Source organism: Zootoca vivipara, chromosome 6, assembly GCF_965207765.1.
Source record: "Zootoca vivipara chromosome 6, rZooViv2.hap1.1, whole genome shotgun sequence".
Classification (NCBI taxonomy): Eukaryota; Metazoa; Chordata; class Lepidosauria; order Squamata; family Lacertidae; genus Zootoca; species Zootoca vivipara.
Window position 1 is genome coordinate 41,061,888 of NC_142589.1, and position 18,412 is coordinate 41,080,299.

An 18,412-nucleotide genomic window follows, 5' to 3' on the forward strand; every position below is an offset into this window, starting at 1 on the left:
CACCACTGCTTGCTACATTGTCCCCTTTGTGGTGGCAGCAGTGGCATCTTCTGCTTTGCCCCTGATGCCTCCCCCCATTCTTTTTCCTCACTTATAAATGAATGAATAAATATAAATAAATAAATAAATAAATAAATAAATAAATAAAGCTGTTGATTTAGTGTGGGTTGATGTTGACTGCTGCACTAGCTGCAAAAGTTTCGCAGACTTAGTTTTTTATTTTTTAAAGTTACTTGCAACTTTACTTCTAATTCTAAGTTTAAGCATCCTTTCTGGCCACTGCAGCCAACCATAGCAGAGGCACAGGCACCCTCCAGGCCAACTCACCCAGAATGCCTCACTCTGAGAAAGGAGACCCGTGGCATTTTCCCAGAGCAAGGATTAGGCAGGCAAAAAGTTGAGCCCTGGCCTCACTGGCTGGGTGGGGAGATGATTGGTTGGCTAGCCCACCCAGGAAGGAGGTGAGCAGGATGCCAGAGGGTGCCATTTGCCGCTCCCCAAGAAACAATTGCCTCATTTCATCTCAGCGTTGGGCTGGCTAGCCTTGCTTCTATGATCCTCTATTTATAGGATTGAAAATGAAGCGGGGGTGGGGGGGTGTATCTGAATTATGACAGCAATAAATGCATAGTCCAAGCCTGGGGAAAAAAGTCATTGGAAATCTCTGCTTGGAAGGAAAAAGGAAATGGAAAAAACCCCACGCATAGTACACCAACATCCATACAAATTAGATAAGGAAATGCTCATTCTTAATAGAAGCCTAGCAGCAGTGGCAATGTTCTAGGACTTTAATGAATGACACATTCCCCCAACTGGTGAAACTTTGGGCTAAACGTTGAGAGGAGGAAGAGAGTCGTGACTGGCCCTCTTCATCATGTCTTCTGAAGAGGCAGGCGCCGCGGCCACCCCCTGTAGCAAAAGGAAGGAGCCTCACTATAGAGGTCGCCCCCTCCAACCCAGTAAGCTCCAAAGTTATTTGATTTCCAAATGCAAATTTATTGCTCACTGACACATCAGACCAGATACATGCACACAATAAAATAAAAAAACAAGATAACACCAAAATAAGTCCAAAATAAGAAAGGAGGCATGTTTTGCTGTTGCAAATGGAACAGTTTTAACTGGTGGAACACATGAGGGCTGCCGCTCTCCCGCACCGTCCATATGGGCGTCCATATGGGCATCTCGCATAGCGACTGTACGGGCTGCTGTACGGATGCCGTGCGCAAGCGGCAGCCCATGCAGACTGCGCCTGTGCGGCAGCCTGTATAATCATCGTGCATGCACACTCCGTATGGGATGCCGCACATGTGCAGTGTGTCACCAGGCGTTTCGCCCTTCCCCTCAGCATCCCACCCTGGGTGCCAGAGAGGGTTCCTCCGCTACTGGGTGTGGGGAAGTGTTTGAATCAGGACCATGACTCTAGAGACCAGGAAGAGGGAGTTAATCCTTCTCCTCTGCCCCCCAATATATTCCTGATTTGATATCACCTCACCAATGCTTCTCTTTCGCCAGCTAGGGGAAATTGGCACCCATATATTATATTGATCCACACATCCCATGCCCCCTGATTTCAGCATTGGGTTTTAATAAGGAAAATGGTATGTTTGGAGGGGGAGTGTTAAGCCCCCCCTCAGTGCTTTACTGTGAAGCTCTCTGATTGGCTGTGGAGTAAATCACTTTATAGCAGGCACGTCCAACAGGTAGATTGTGATCTACCAGTAGATCACTGGATGTCTGTGGTAGATCACTGCTAGATCACTGGCACCCCTAAAAAAAGCTCACCCCAAATTTTCCTCCTCCCTAAAAAAAGCTGAACTATGACCTGAAGCCCTAAACAAAAATGGGCCTCCCTCCCTCCTAAAAGAAGCTCAACAAGTTTGACCTAAACCCCCCAAAACAGGGCTTCCCTTCCTTAAAAAAAACTCAACAGCTTTGACCTGAACCCCCCAAAAGGGGGTAGATCACTCCCAGTTTTTAACTGTGAGTAGATCAGAGTCTCTTGGGAGGTGGCCACCCCTGCTTTATAGCAAGTGTGGAGAACCTTTGGCCCTCCAGATGTTACTGACTTACAACTCATGTCATCCCTGTCCATTGGCCATCCTTGCTGGGGCTGATGGGAGTTGTAATTCAGCAACATCTAGACAGGGCAAAGGGTTTTCCCACGCCTGCTTTACAAGATTGTTGGGTGAGAATTAAAACGGCTAAGGTTGCATTCTTAACTCCGCTTCCCTGAGAGTAAGTGGCACTGAATTCAAAAGAGGGTACTTCAAAATAAGCATGATTAGGATTGCACCATGATTCTGCATGTGTTGCCCTGAGCCATTTGTAGAGAAGAGCAGGATGCAAATTTGATGAATAATTAATGGAACTTTTAATTGTAAAATAACACTTGGTTATCTTTACATGTGTGTGTGCCCCCCCCCGAATCATCAGTGTTGTTTTTGTGGAGGGGTGTAAAACTGAATGGGGAATGAAGGATTATTTCAGTACAAACGGATGCTGTTTGCAATCATGTATGAATAATGCTGTAAATGTTTAGATTCATCTGATGATAAAAGGTGGGGCTGTTGAGAAGATGAATCTGAATATGCAGCCCTTGCCATTTGACCAGCCATTATATAACCACTAGAACAGATTGTACTTCTGTAGTATTACGTCGCAGTTCACTCACAATGGTTAACTCCTGTTGCCAAGAGAACCAGGCAGGGAGAGAATCAAACAGATTTGCAGGGCGAGCCCAGAAATGGATAATCAATGAAGGATTGAGTTTATCATCACAGCTTCAGCTCACTGGAAACTTTGCCAGGAATCCCTTAAACCAGTGGAAGCCCCTTCATGTGGGACACAGATTCTGATAGTGGAGAATGCAACATTCCAGGGAGGGCCAGGATCCATGGGGGGCTTTTTTCCTGTCACCAGCCAAGAAATAGGTGAGTTGAACGCCCCCTTACTCAAGATGCATAAGCCTTCCAAAGAGCATAGCTGCCAAGTTATCCCTTTTTAAAGGGATTTTCCCTTATGCTGAATAGGCTTCCTCGCGAGAAAAGGGAAAACTTGGCAGCTATGCCAAAGAGCTTTCTAGACTTGAGGTGGGTGAATACAGCTGTCAATGTTGGCTTTTCTCATTTTTCATTTTCCCAATCTTAAGATTCGTTCTCCAGTTTTCAGTTTGCAATTGTTTAAGGCCTTTTGAACATTTATCAACAATTTTGTGCACATTTCTCCTAACAGATACATTTTAAACACAATTTTGCCTAATACACACATTTTTGCAAAGCGATTTCCCCTCATGTGATGCATTTCTGTATGTTATCTTCAGTAACATGTGCAATTTATTTTATCCTAGCAATTGCAGCTAAGTTCACGTTGCTTGGCTGGAGAGCTGCACTGCAAAATTCACAGAGGTGCAAATTTCAAAGGATAGCTGTGTTTCAGTTCATTTATTGTTTCAGAAAGTGCAAATCAGGTAGGTTCACCTTTAAATCAAATTTCTATTCCATCCCTACTGCCTACGGCCTTGAGTTCTGTGATGGGATTTCTATGATGACAGATACATGTAAATTAATACATATCTGAGTTCATTTTGTTTTATTGATGTAGTTATCAATAGAACGATTTATGCGTATCAAACAGAAATACCAATAAACAAATACAAAACCAGGCCTGCCAACTGTGACGGCATGACAGCTGAGCTAACATAGCATTTTATTTTGTATTATGGGAAGAAGACGACAAACAATGTTCTTATATTAATCAGTCAGAGGGACTTCAGGCATCATAAACAACATTGATCAAAAAATTCTCACTTAAATAATTAGGTCCCCCCCCCCAAAAAAGCTGTTGCATATTGAGCTGGTATTGTCAGTATTATTGGGATGAAAAATAAAATTAATCCATGTTGCAAAAAAAGAAAGAAAAGCATTTGTTGGTTTTTTTGCCCAGTTTTGGTGTTTGGTTCACTACATGTAGGTGCTCCCACCACAGAGGGAAATAAATGTCTTGTTTTGTTAAATCCCCTCCACAACAGTTTGATGCACATTCTGGGTACAATGTTCCCAATCTCAGTGGGGTATAATACCCTCTATGGATTGTCTGGAATTTGAATTTTCGGAGGCAGCTATTTCCCAAATTGCCTGATCAGTCTGGTATGTTTTGGAAGAGCTGTGGAGAACTAGTGAATAGGTTTAGACCTACTTTGTGGAAGAGGTTTAGACCAGATGGTCCAATGAATCTCATTTTAGACTCAGCAAAAAAAAAAAAAATCACCTTATTTTTGAATCCTGTTTCGTGGTTCACAGATTCATTTTTTCAGCATGCATTGGCCTAATTACCCAAGGCGCGAAGCAAGCCCATTTTTAGCTATCTACTGTAAAGTAAGCATTGTTACTATTCTTACTCAGAATCAGCACCATGTGTCATCTATTCCCACACTAGGCTAATATTTAGTAAGGTCACAGGGTTGGCTAGCCCTTATCAAACACATTCCCTGGAAACTTGGCTGGAGCTCCACTTTGAAAAGACCTCTGCAGTGTAGTGTTGGTTACCGTTGTTAGGCTTTCTTTGCTTTATTATGCGTGTCCCTCCCCCTCCACCGCCGCTTCTACTCTGTGAGTTATCATAAATGCAGTTTTTAAAAGAGTGGATTAATGAAAGGTTGGTCAAGAACTATATGTTAACCTGTAGATTTGCCACCTTTTAAATGAGTTCTGCTCTTGTGCCTTCAACAGCAGCCTGATATGTGGATAATTTAGCAGGGAAAGCTTTCCCCATTACTTTTCTCTGTTCCAGGAAAGACTTCACCTACTTATTTCATGCATATCAACCTGCCTTTTAAAGCCAGCAAAAGAAAAAAGGGGGGGAGTAGCATCCCAAATAAATGTCCACAGGTGAATAAAGTGTATGGTGTAGTCCAGGCATGTCCAAGAGGTAGATCGTGATCTACTGGTAGATCACTGGGCGTCTGCGGTAGATCACTGGTAGATCATTGGCTCTGATCAAAGAAGCTGAACAACTGTGACTCCCCTAAAAAAAGCTCAACATTTTACCTTCTCCCTGAAAAAAACTCAACAACTTTGACCCGAACCCCCAAAAAACGGGCCTGCCTCCTTCCTAAAAAAAAAAGCTCAACAACTAACTTTGACCTGAACCTAGATCACTGCCAGTTTTTTTTATTCTGTGAGTAGATCGCAGTCTCTTGGGTGTTGGCCACCCCTGGTGTAGTCAAACTTCTTTTGCATGTGTACAACATAATCAACATCAGTAGAGTTATTTTAGTATCACAAATTTTGAAGGAGGAAAAGGAGTGGAGAAAGAGAGAGTGTGTTGAGGGCAAAAGCAACAGAGGCTGAGAACTTGGGTAACCTGCAGGGGCAAAACAGATCCAATCAGGCAGCCATGCTTCTTTTTCATGTATCTGCCTTGTTCGAATATAAAGATGGGGTTGAATGCCTGATTTTCTACATCAAGGGGAGAGCAGATGAGGGGAGCTGAACCTTCCATGCCTTACCTCACTTCAGACCAGGAATGACTCCGAGGGATACCGAGGAGAAAAGCAGGAGCAGAGCCACTACTGGTATATGAGCTAACCACTAGGTGGGATGCTGTTGCTTAATTGGTGGGGTGAGATGCTGGGAAGGTTGACACAGTTCATTTGCACCAACAAAGCCAGTTCAGCACTCCTGCTGGAGTGTTTGCACTGCACCACACCAACCCACCCTGCCTTGCCTTGCCTCTCCCTGCCTCTGCCTCCTTGTAAGCAACAGTAGCCAGGAAGCTAGTGTGAGCTAGCTCATCCAAAAATAGTTCCCTCCAGCCCATTAAGTCCTTCAGCTTTTAGTCCTATATAAAGGTAAAGGGACACCTGACTGTTAGGAGCAGTCGCAGACGATTCTAGGGTTGTGGCACTCATCTCGCTTTACTGGCTGAGGGAGCCGGCATACAGCTTCTGGGTCATGTGGCCAGCATGACCAAGCCACCGCTTCTGGCCTGAAGCAATGGGGCATGGGGAAACTCGGTGAGGAGGGTTTAGTCTCTCTCTCACCCATATGTCCCTTCTGATCTAGCCTAGGAATAGGGAACCTATGGCTATGATGCTCCAGATCATCCCATAGGCCATTGGCCATGCTTTCTGGGAACTTATAGGAGGCTGAGACATACACATCAAGAAACAAGCAGGATTGCCCCCCCCAATGGATGTATAGATTTGCTCAAAGCACTTAGTGGTTGCCTGGAAAGTGCAGCCAGGCAGCCATCTTGCCATTCCCACAGGAAATTAAGCAGGAGACTCTTACTGATTGGCTAACAGATGCTAGGCTGCTTCCAAGCCATTTTTTGCACATCTCTCCTCTCCCCTCTCATCCAGGTACTAAACAAACTGGCACTGAAGTGTGCAAAGTAAGAGGGATGAATGTTGTGTCATTTGAAAGACTATGAAGAATACTATGAAGAATCAGGACAGCTTCAGGGACTCACGTGGAAGTCACTGTGTCCTTTGTACTGTTTATCTTTGGTGTTTGCAGGCTGCTGATTGCCTTTCTATCTGCCTCCCTGCGAAGTGGTGGTGTCAACACTCCCAACCAAAATAAACTGTCCTGACTAACAGAATGGGATAGAGACTCTTCTGGCTCAGTGGGGAAGGCTTTTAATAGCAACCCTTTGATTTCAGATATAAAAACAGTGAGCTATTTTTGGTGCAAAGAGCCCAGGAGACTTTCGTGATCGTTGGCCTGTGACCACTTTCACACATATCGCTCGGGACTGTCTGTCACAGTTAACTGTGGTCAAGAATGCATTTACTCCAGCCCGGCACCTTACAACCTTCCCAGGCACACAGGGCACCCTCTCAGTAGGAATGGCAAGGTCCAAAGGCCCCACTCTTGGGAGCAGTCAATGTGAAAATAAAACACCACAACGTTTGTTATGGTTGTTTCTTTTTACTCTCACAACAGTAACGTGAAGACAAATCCATCACTGCCAGCAGTTTTCATTAGGGTACGGACTAGGAGCTCAAAGTATGCAAGATAATCCTCCTGAGCCTTCTAGTTGCTGGAAACACCAAGATCTCTGGCTCCTTGTTCTCTGAAATTGACAGATTCACCCACCCCTAATTCAAACTGTTCTTGAAGCTACGAACATGAGTCTGACCAAACTGCGGGAGGCAGTGGAAGACAGAAGTGCCTGGCGTGCTCTGGTCCATGGGGTCACGAAGAGTCGGACACGACTAAATGACTAAACAACAACAACAACAACAATTCAAACGGATGAGTTTTAGTCATAGGTATAATATGGACACCGGTCAGCTGTTGCAGAGTTTTCTGGAAAATCTCTAGCAAGCAAAAGCACATGGCTTTCCCCTTACTTATTGCACGAAGGGGAATCCCCAGTTCTCTTTCCAATTAACAGCATAAATATATCTCTTAGCAGAGCTATTATGTATCAGATTACCAGGACATTCCACTTACAACATGCTCCTTTTGCTCACTACATTTAACAGACACCAAGTCATTCTTGGTTTGTCTATAATATTCTTAATACTTTCTGAATAACCTGAATTTCAAAAGTATGGCCCAAAGCAAAAATTTGTTTGAAGATATCTTTGAAGTCAAAAGTTCTCTGTTCCCATCTTCACAGAACAATACTGCTAATGCCAGCACTGTGTCAAACATACCAGGTCATCCTGTGAGCAAGAACGGCTGGCTTCGTGTCATAGTGTTACTGTTAACAATTTTGCAATGCTTTCCTATTTTCCAAGTACTTTTACAATAAACTCACTTTATATCTTCTTCAGGCAGGGGAGTGCATTGGCACATAGGGAACTGGGAAACAGATCAGGGCGACACCTCTGCTGCCAGAAAGAAAGACAGAAAAAGAAACAGTGTCCCCTGCGCTATAAAGATTATAGGAATGTGCCCTCTGCCTGGAAGTCCCGACTTCATGTTTCTTTCTGAAATGAGCAGCCAGAAGGAAGCTCTAAGGGAGGGGTGGGGGATCTGTAGCCCTCCAGATGTTTCTGAACTTCGGTTCCCATCAACCTGTACCACTCACCATGTTTACTGAGGCTGATGGGAGTTGCAGTTCAGCAACATATGGAGGGCCAGAGGTTCCCCACCCCTGCTGTAAGGCCAGATAAAGAGTGTTCTAGGGTTATACAGTATACGTTGTTCCACTGCTGAGCCTATTGTGGAAGCCACCCTCTCCCCCAAACCAAGTTTAAGAGAAGCCTGCTCTTGGGTTTTGTAGCAGAAGAGAGCTTTGCACAGAGCAGAGACCCTGTGTCCAACCCAAAACTGCATTCTCTCCTCAAGTGAGATTGTGCACCGCACTAATTGGTGGGTCTTCACGTCCATCTTGAAGACACAACCTCCCTCTTTTCTTGCAGCTGGTTTCAAAGTGTTAAAAAGAAAAGTTTGATGAGATAAACATTAAAAGTGCTTAAATCAAGTATGGGACAGCGTAAGATCGGGAAGCTGTATACTGTATGTGCCATGACAGAAGTGAAGACAAGGGAGCAGAGTTTGAACTGGAACCTGACAGCCGCTCCTGTCTACAAGTACTGTACATCTGTAGGCAGCTCAAGGCAATAATGTTGCTGTCATTTGAAGCCTCTCTTTAGAACTGGCATCACTTGGCCTGGAACAGTGGATCATAATTCTCTGGAGCAAATCACTTTGGCTTACCTGGTAGTTGGCTTAGGGTGGGAAGCGAAGCAGTGGCTGTGACACTGACTTCTGCAACTTGAAATGTGAGCTAAAACAAAAGTCTCGGAAAGAAAACAATTTTAATCCGGCCACACTTTCAGAATGTTGTCACAGAAAACCATGGCAAGGCTGCTGTCCTAAGCTTGTTGAAGTCTCGTCAAGTTCAATGGGGCTTACCTCTGAGTTAACACGCATTGGTTCACTTCATGCATTCTGATCAGTTTTGCGATCTGCCAAAGGTTCCTTCACTCAAGATGAACTCCTAAACTGAAGCCCCTTAAAAACTAGTGTTGCAATGGAATTTGTGAATGACAAGCTTTTGCAAATGAAACGACAATATTCTTCTATCATGAACTGGAATTTCTTTTTGGTTCTATCTACAGAAAAACACACAGCCAGCAACTACTCACTGCAGAATGCAGAAAACGAGATCTTTTGTGCACCAAAATAAATTATGGCGTTACGTCATGAAATATGAGATGACAGTAGTGCTGAAAGAGTGAGATGAATATTTCTGGCTCATTTATGATTTATGACCAAATTGTTAAAATGGAAATAGCAGCTAGCAAAGGCTGATAGAAATAACTATTCCTTTGAGCTCATAGCCAAGCAGAAATGTAAGCTTTGCTTCCATCCATAATTTACCCAATTACTCTTTAAATGGGAAGCCTGGAAATAGGCCTGCTTAGCCACAAACTTGTAAATAGGAGAAGGAATAATGAAGTCTAGAAATTATGCTGGTGTAATGCAAATTGGCACATGCCAGTTTAGGGACATTGTTCCATTTGCTTGATGACTTGATTACTGTAATATAGTGGGAGATAGCAGCAGACTTCCCATCCCAGTTTCAACGGTGTCTCCCATACAATCTAATGGAGTGGTGAAATTGATTAGACCATATTGCATGCAGCTTCTGGTCTAGTTAATTTCATTCCTAAGGGAAACTAAGGAAAGAATGTTTAATGACAGTGCTTTGCATTACTTGTGTGGCTTTTTTCCTCCCTTTTTAGAGAATTACATAGGTGAATATGTAAATGAGCATAATCTTTCACAAGAAAGTGTTTCGGGAACAATTCAGACAAATTTTAAAATGTCATTCATTCCCAGGGAGAAGATACCAGTACATAACTGTGGCTGAATCATGCTCCAGGCAGCGGGTGATTGACTATGGTGGAACAATAGGCATTGTTTGTATTCATTTATTTATTACAAGACATATTTCCCACGGATGAAGAGTTCTGGAGAACTTAACAACATGTCACATTTTTGTGACATTTTGGTTGGTTCTATTCCATGGAAACAAAAAGAGTAGCTTTACTTCTCCAGATTGCACTTCTCCAATATGTGTCCAATCATTTCTCCATCAAATAATTTGTGCAGAAATGGCACTGTGGGTTAAACCACTGTTATAGGAACCGCTGCAGCGGGAAGGTAAACAGCGTTTCCATGTGCTCCTCTGGTTCACCAGAAGTGGCTTTGTCATGCTGGCCACATGACCTGGAAGCTATACGCCGGCTCCCTTGGCCAATAATGCGAGATGAGCGCGCAACCCCAGAGTCGGTCATGACTGGACCTAATGGTCAGGGGTCCCTTTACCCTTTACCTTTTTTATGCAAAAAGATTTAAATATTGGTGAAGTGACATATAAAATGCATTATAAGGGGAAATTATTGCAAAAATGTGCATTTTAGGTGAGATTTGCACTAAAAGGCTGGTGTATTTTTATGAGAACTAAAAAAAACTGATACAAAATGTAGAGAACTGGATTTAAGACTGGAAAAAAATGAGAAACTGAGAGAGAATTCAAACTCAACAGATTGGTCTATCCCTTGCCGTAATACAAATTCATCACCAAAGTTCTGAGCTTAAACGCTACAGCCAGTTCCTTGGCATTTCCAACCATATCTGGAATTCTCTTTACATGAAATATAAATAAACTTTTTGATGTGACATTTCAGCACCTTAGAAACCCCTGCCCCAAATTTAAATAGCAGGAAATTGTTAAACAGGGTGCAAACTAAAGTTGTTAATCTTGAAATGATACATTATTTTTTTACCTCTTTCTCTGAAACATTATTTTTCTTCTGCTTCTCTTTGTGAGCAGGATGAATAAAAGATGAATTGACAAGTCGAGCCCTCTTAAGTATTTATTACTAGCAGGCAATGAAAATGACAGGAGAATGTTTCTAAAAGCCTGTGCAGAGAAACGTCTTAAAAATTTATCATACTGTATTAACCATCCCGTCTAAAAAAGGAAATGAAAGTAACTAGAAGGATTCCTTCCAGCTCAATATTAAGGCTATTACAAGTGGCACCTGCAACAAAGTTTTGCAGCATGGTGTGTGTGTTCACTCTTCAAGTCAGTCAGCCTGGCTGTCTTCCAGGATACAGTGGTGCCTTGGTACTCGAATGGCTTGGCTCCTGAACAAATCAACTCCCAAACGCCACAAACCCAGAAGTAAGTGTTCCGGTTTGCGAACATTTTTCTGAAGCCAAACATCCGGCGCAGCTTCCACTTGAGTCCAGGAAGCTCCTGCAGCCAATCGGAAGCCGCACCTTGGTTTTCGAACAATTTCGGGAGTCGAACGGACTCCTGGAATGGATTAAGTTCGAGAACCAAGGTACCACTGTACTCCATTCCATCCTCCTCCCCCTGCAATGTTCAGCAGAATTCTGCAGCTGCTGAGCCTGTTGTGTCTTCGGTGGCCTGTGTTTGGGGCCTACCTCCTTAGAGTTTTCTACATTAAAAAAAATATATTTCTGAAAATGCTGGGTTCCCCTGAGTCTGCTGATACTTCCCTTTTGTGTATGGGTGGCACTCTTTGGGCTGCATAAGAGATGGCCCAGATGGAATATTGAAAATGGAGCGAAAGGCAGAAGAGGTCCATCATCTGTTACATAAGGAACAAAAACACCACAAGTTTAGCCTGAAACCACACAGCCGCTGAGTGACTCATCAACACTTAACACTAACTTGCTATCAACTGTAGCCTGCTAGGTGCTGGATGGCAGTGCTTGCGATCCCAGGCAGGGAACATGAGCAGGACATTTAGTGCAGGATTTATAGAGCCAGAGGGAGCTTTTATTTGACAGGATTTATATACCACTTCATCATGAAACCTCTGACCCTTACTCACATGTAGATGCTTAGGCTTCCTCTTAGAATTTCTGCCTTGCCGCTGCCCAGCAACAGTTAACACCAGCATACCTTCCAGGCTCCCCATTTTCTGTGGGATGCTCATGGTTCTTTGAAGGCAACCCCAGGCTCTGTCTTTGTCCTGGGGTGCCCCGATTTCATGCAGCCTGCAGACAGGGGCTGCGGAAGCAGCTTATGCGGCAGCAGTGGGAAGGAGGCAGGGGAGCTTCTTCCCTTCCGCACCAACACGGCACCCTTCTTCTCTACAACACCCATCAGCCCCGGAGAAAGGGGGATGTTTCTTGCACTTGCACCCCCACCCAGGATGTCTTCCTGCGGATGCCACAGCGCATGCTTTCTAAGGATGCCTCAGGTTAGCGTGATACAAAGTGAGGCAGCAGTGGCAGAGGAGGCAACATGGTGTGGGGGTGGGGGTGTCCCAATTTGCCCTCCTGAGATGTTGTAGGATCTGCACCATGACAGCAGACTGAGCAGACACACAGGTCATCTTGTCATAGACCCCCAACTATGGAGAGATGTATCCATTTCTTTAAATTATAGCAATTACTTCTTAATGTGTATGTGTAAAGGTAAAGGTAAAAGTCCATTAGGTCCAGTTGCGGACGACTCTGAGGTTGTGGTGCTCATCTCGCTTTACTGGCCGAGGGAGCTGGCGTACGGCTTCTGAGTCATGTGGCCAGAATGACTAAGCTGCTTCTGGCGAAACCAGAGCAGCGCACGGAAACACTGTTTACCTTCCCGCTGTAGCGGTTCCTATTTATCTACTTGCACTTTGATGTGCTTTCGAACTGCTAGGTTGACAGGAGCTGGGAACGAGCAACAGGAGCTCGCCCCGTTGCGGGGATTCGAACCACTGACCTTCTGATCGGCAAGCCCTAGGCTCTGTGGCTTAACCCACAGCGCCACCCACGTACATGGTATATATATATATATATATATATATATATATATATATATATATATATGCAAATGTTGGTCTTTTTGGAAGTAGTGGGTCAAAAGATTTCCTCCTTTTGGGTGAAAGGTAAGTGGCCATCTGGACAGAGTTTGTTTGGTTCAGTCCCATTAGCTCTGGTGGGACTTAATTTGCACATGTTTCACCCATATTTAAAGCAAGTGTCATTCCCCAAAGAATCCGAGGAGCTATAGTTCACCCCTCGCAGAGCTGCAATTTGCAGCACCCACAACAAACTACAGTTCCCAGGATTCTTTGTGGGGTGTTGTGTGTTTTAAATGCATGGCGTGGGTGTGACCAATGTGTGCAGGATGTCTCGTTCCCAAGCTACAGACTCCAGACATCCAATGCTATATAGCAAGCAGCTTAAAAACTCCCCCTGTGTTTAAGAAAACATGTTAGGGTGTAGCACTGGGGAGCTGTGGTTCAGGAAGAACAGTAAAAAAGCTCCTTTCTGGGTGGGTTAAAATAAGCACACAAATAAAATGAAACAAAATCTGTAGCGAAGGCTGTGGACCAAAATAAAACAAAATATTTTAAACCTCTGCGTGCAGAGAACATTTTGCTTCTAAAGCTGGCCTTCTGTTGCCTACCCCCTGAGGAAGAATATTTAGCCTAACAGCTAATCCAGTCCCAGGAAAAGGACGGGAAACTGTCAGGGTGCCATAGGACTATCCCTAATGCTTGGTATTCTCGCAAGTCACTATCCTCCCCTTGCTGTCTACACATTTTCAAGCTTTCTTGCACAGCCAGGAGAATCCCACCCCCATTTTTAAAAGAGATATTCATTTTACAAGTTGTGAAATTACGCAGCAGATACCAGATTATGTCATTATATAGTGAACACACACCAGTAAACGTAAGCAGAGCCCTGTTGGATCAGACTAATAGTCTATCTAGGTAAAGGTAAAGGACCCCTGGACGGTTAAGTCCAGTCAAAGGCGATTAAGGGGTGTGGCACTCATCTCGCTTTCAGGCTGAGGGAGCCGGTGTTTGTCCACAGTCAACTTTCGGCGTCATGTGGCCAGCATGACTAAACCACTTCTGGTGCAACGAGACACTGTGACCGAAGCCAGAGCGCACAGAAATGCCATTTACCTTCCCACCGCAGTGGTGCCTATTTATCTACTTGCACTAGTGTGCTTTCAAACTGCTAGGTTGGCAGAAGCTGGGACAGAACTACAGGAGCTCACCCTGTCAGCAGATTCAAACTGGCAACCTTCCGATTGGCAAGCCGAAAAGGCTCAGTGGTTTAGACCACAGCGCCACCCACATCCTGCTGATGGTCCATCTAGACCATACTTGATTGCCAGACCCATCTTCTCCCACATCAATCTGCCCATGTGCAAAGGTCTAAAATGGAGACACTTATTTAAGTGATCCCACCCACTATCAAAAGTAAGACACATGGCAGTCAAATAGGGCGCCTGTCTGTGTCTGGTGATGGCAAAACAGGCACCAGCTGAATATGGAAAGAAGGAAAACCGGGTTCTCCGCCCCTGTTTATTGCAAGTCTACCTATTCACTGCAACACATGCATGCTTTTCTTTTTTTCCCCATTTTCCACTGCAGCTTGGGTGTTTTCCGGACATTTTGAAACAGGTACATTTTGTACCTGAATTGAAAGTGAAGTGTGAATTGGCCTCTAGCAGTGCCATATGAAAGGTTACTTTGCCCATTCTCTGTGAACCTCTCCCATGCCAAATTAAATGCTGACACCTTGTGGCTAGTCCTTGCTATGCAATCTTCAAGATCTTCCCAGAAGATACTAATGAGCAAGTGAACACCATAAAACATGCCAGAATCTGCAACTATAAGGCCCTGTTGAAATGGCCATGGGATACACAACATCTACATTTATGTGAGTTTATCCCACACCATTGCTATATCATCCAATTGCCATAGGGCTAGTGTAGGTTTTGCACATAGTAGTGGCTTGAAATGCAAGGAGGTCATTCCCCCCTGCTGCGTTTCAACTCACATTCTTAGGCAGGGATGTCTTCACCCAATGCCCATTACCCAATTTGTTTCTCTGCAGAGAACTCCAGTTCATTAACTCTGTCATCTGCGCATGTGCGATGGCTACCTGAAATGTACACAACTCAGCTTCACCATAACTTTCTATCTTCGAAAGCTGGTCTGAGGGAAAGCACATTCAACAGGCATAGTTCTCAAGGAGTTGGAGGATATCTATGGTTTATGGCTAACATCACGCATACTCAGCATCAAACGCCAAAGGTGGAAGTGCACTGGAGCTGCGGTAAGCAGTAATGTCACAGGAGAACACTCCCCCTAAATGACGCAGCAGCTCTGGGAGAGGCTCTCATGGAAAACTGGCTTGCAGGCTGTTGCTCTAACATGTAAAGAAGGGATGGGTAGCCTCATGGGTTTGCTTAGTGTGGTGCAGGTGGACACATGATTTGTGTGCATGATGCTAACAGTCATGTACCTGCCAGAGGTTTTTCTTGGGGGGGGGAGCACTGCTTCATTCCCAATTTCCTACTGAAATCCCATAGCTTTTCATACCACAAATATTTTGGGGAAGTTTTTTCCCCTGATTTTGTTGTTCTATACCCCCTTGAGACAGCAATACTGTAGTAGCACTGGGGAAGCATTGCAGAACAATTAATAAAGCAGAATAAATCCACCACTAATGCCCTACTATTGTGTCATGAACATGTTACGGAATACACCTGCAGTAAAGCACCCATCTGGAGGGACCCTACATCTGTATAAACTTCCCTTTCTTTAAAATTATAAATCAGGACATATATTTTTAATGCAACATACCAAACATCCTCTGCCTCTTCTCTGGACAACGAGTTAAACTATGTTGGACCTTTACTCAGCAGCATTAAATTAGCTCACTCACCACATAATGACAGTGAGAGCATTTATTTAATAACACCTCCATCCCTGAACAGCTCTATAAATTTGTCTCTTTGTGAATAGCATAAAGGACAATTGCCCACAAATCCACCTCCACCACTACAATTATCCTATTGTGAATGGCAAAGTATAAAGAAGCTAACACAGAAAGTACAAATGAGACCACATTCCTCTCATTTCTTTATTCCTTATTTCTCACTTTCACTAGCTTCCAGTTTGCATCCAGACCCTATTCAAATAGCTGGTTTCAACCTATAAAGCTTTACATGGCTTGGGCGTTGGAAGAGCAGCAGCAAGGATCATTCAGTTAGTAGGTGGTTGTTGCCTAGCAGCCAGAGTGGCATGATCCTTGCAAAGTGGTCTGATCTCCTAGATTGTTCTGAAGTCTCCCCCTGTGCCTGTTGTTGAATATCTCCCTGCTCTCAACTAAACCTATCAATAAGACAGAACCCCTATGTTTTTTGCTCCTCTTGTTATTTACCATTTTTGCTCAGTTCATCCAGAAAAGTATAGTTTCTTTTCTCTCTGGACTCCATGTCCATTCGTACCTCAGTGCATGAAGAAATGCCTCTATGTACCTATGAGCTACAAGGGTTCTTCTCCAAGTGCCCCCTCAACCTGAGGGTGGCTACAAAAGAGAAGGCCTTCTTTGTAGTTGTCCCATGCAGGTGGAATACTCTCCCTGGAGAGTCCTCTCCAGCTTATACAAGGCCAGAGAGGCCTTTCAACATTCCATTTTTACATTGTTTTTTTGAAGACTATTGAGGACACTTCCAGACTATCGCTATTTCTAGGTGGGATTCAGTCACATGCCGGCAGATTCAGGTTGTGCAATTGTCAGTTTGGAAGGTCATGCACAACAAACCAGCTTCCCCACAAAATCAGATAAAAAAAGTGATGGGGAAATGCACTGGGAAGTGTGGAATAATACTTGCTTTCTTGCAATGTCACCTAACCTCACTGCAAAATAAAAAATAAAAATCAGGAAAGAGGTTGTCTCAAAGCACCCTTAGTATCCTGTATTGCAGGGGGTTGGACTAGATGATCCTTGGGATCCCTTCCAACTCTACAATTCCGTAATTCTTTAAGATTGTTTACATTCTCCTGGCCTCTGTTTTAATGGCAGTTGATCAGTTTTTAGCCCCTTCTAGTTATTTTTATATGATTACGTTGTTTTAGTATGATATGCTATTTTATTCTCTGTTTGCTGTGGGACTTTTTAGACCAGGTTGTGTATATAAATCTACGTTATGGTGTGCTCCTTTTAGAAACTTAATGGTTGCATGTTACGTAGAGAATTTAGGTTATGAGGTGACTCACACATGCAAACAAAGAATCAAGCAATCTCTGGATGAAACAGATTGTTCATCTCAATTCCTATATAGAAAGAAAATTCCAGAGCGACTTTGGTTTCCATGGGAAGAGAGGGAAGCAGGGACTCATGATTTTAAAAATAATAATAATCTGCTTATATACAGAAATAGAAACAGCAGGCAAGAAACTAGCAAGCAGAGAGGACAGCCATAAAATGAGAATACTGCACCAGTGACCAAAAGCAGCAACATGGGGTAAGCCAAGTGACTGGAAATGAGAGTCATTGGATCAGCCAGAAGTCAGGACTGAAGTGTGTCAGTACTCAGGACCAAAGGGCAAACCAGGAGATGGGGTTGTGCAGCAAGCCAGAAGTCAGGTCTAAAGAATAACTAAGAATATAGAAGGTGCCAGAGCTCAGGCAGACCACCAAACAAGGTTCAACTGGAACGGGAAGCCCTTCTATAGTACTTCTTCCAATGGCCAGCCTGGGTGGGGGAGTCAGTCCAGGGCCTAAAGGCACTTAAGTGATAAGAAAGGATGGGGAAGAATTTTAATTCAGGTCACATTTAAAGATGAACCACCCTAATTCACTTTCTGAAATAATATGAGAACCAAAGCACAGCCATCCTTTGAAATTAGATTTTCTAAATGTTGATAATACAGTTCTCCAGCCAAGTAATGTGTACAAAATGGTATATACTTGGGTAAAGTGTCATGTATGAGTGAAAATAACATTTAAAAATGCATTATTTTAGGGGAAATTATACTGTACAAAAGCGTGTGTTCAACTTTTCCCCCAAAAAGCTCAACTTTCACTTTTTGAAATATGGCAACCCTAGTTAGACCAAATTGCATTCACATGTGTATTCCACACTCAAATACAAATGAATTTGCATATGGACTTTTTTTTATATATAAAAAATTGCAACCTGATGTGGAAATGTGGAGAACTGAAGACTGGAGGAAAAAGCGAATATGAAAATGACAGATTTTCCCAATACTACTAGGTTCCGGTTCCCGCCTGCAGGAATGGCGGACCTGTTTTCCATCCCTCTGACCTTCGTAAGGAATTTGGCGGTTGCTAGGGGAGTAAATGGCAACCCCCTACCCTCTCCGGGGGTTACGGAGAGGGGCCGCTGGCCCGCGATGCCCCCAGACCCACTCCGACTGTTTTTGGAGTGGGGGGAGCTTGGGCTGAAGCACTTACGAGGGCCGGGACTCCCGGACGCTAATCTGCATGGCGGGGATTTCCATGGTTAAAGAAGATAATTAGGCTTAAATCTATGGACATACTTCAGAAGGAGGGGAAGAAGCGCTGTTTACTGCTGAGAAATTTACGCTGCTGAGGGTGAGGAGTCAAAGGCTGTATTTCATCTGGAAGAAGGATTGATGGGGACG

General features: G+C 43.9%; 1 protein-coding gene across 10 annotated transcripts in view; it reads left to right on the forward strand.

Annotated features, from left to right (window-relative positions):
- Positions 1-2,648: 2,648 nt before the first annotated feature.
- The window catches only part of LOC148685316 (uncharacterized), a 35,817-nt gene continuing 20,053 nt past the window's right edge, over positions 2,649-18,412 (forward strand). For 2 of the 10 annotated variants that reach the window (XR_015950317.1, XM_088671072.1), the window contains exons 1-4: positions 2,649-2,933; positions 3,350-3,469; positions 14,850-15,071; positions 17,179-17,268. Coding sequence is in view for 1 of the 10 variants with exons in the window: in XM_088671072.1 (XP_088527198.1) it covers positions 2,897-2,933; positions 3,350-3,469; positions 14,850-15,071; positions 17,179-17,249 (450 nt within the window). In the remaining 9 variants the exon portion in view is untranslated. Of the gene's footprint in view, positions 2,934-3,349; positions 3,470-5,469; positions 5,596-6,364; positions 10,833-14,849; positions 15,072-17,178; positions 17,269-18,412 lie in introns of those variants that run through there. The other 8 variants (XR_015950320.1, XR_015950322.1, XR_015950321.1 and 5 more) reach the window with 7 other exon arrangements.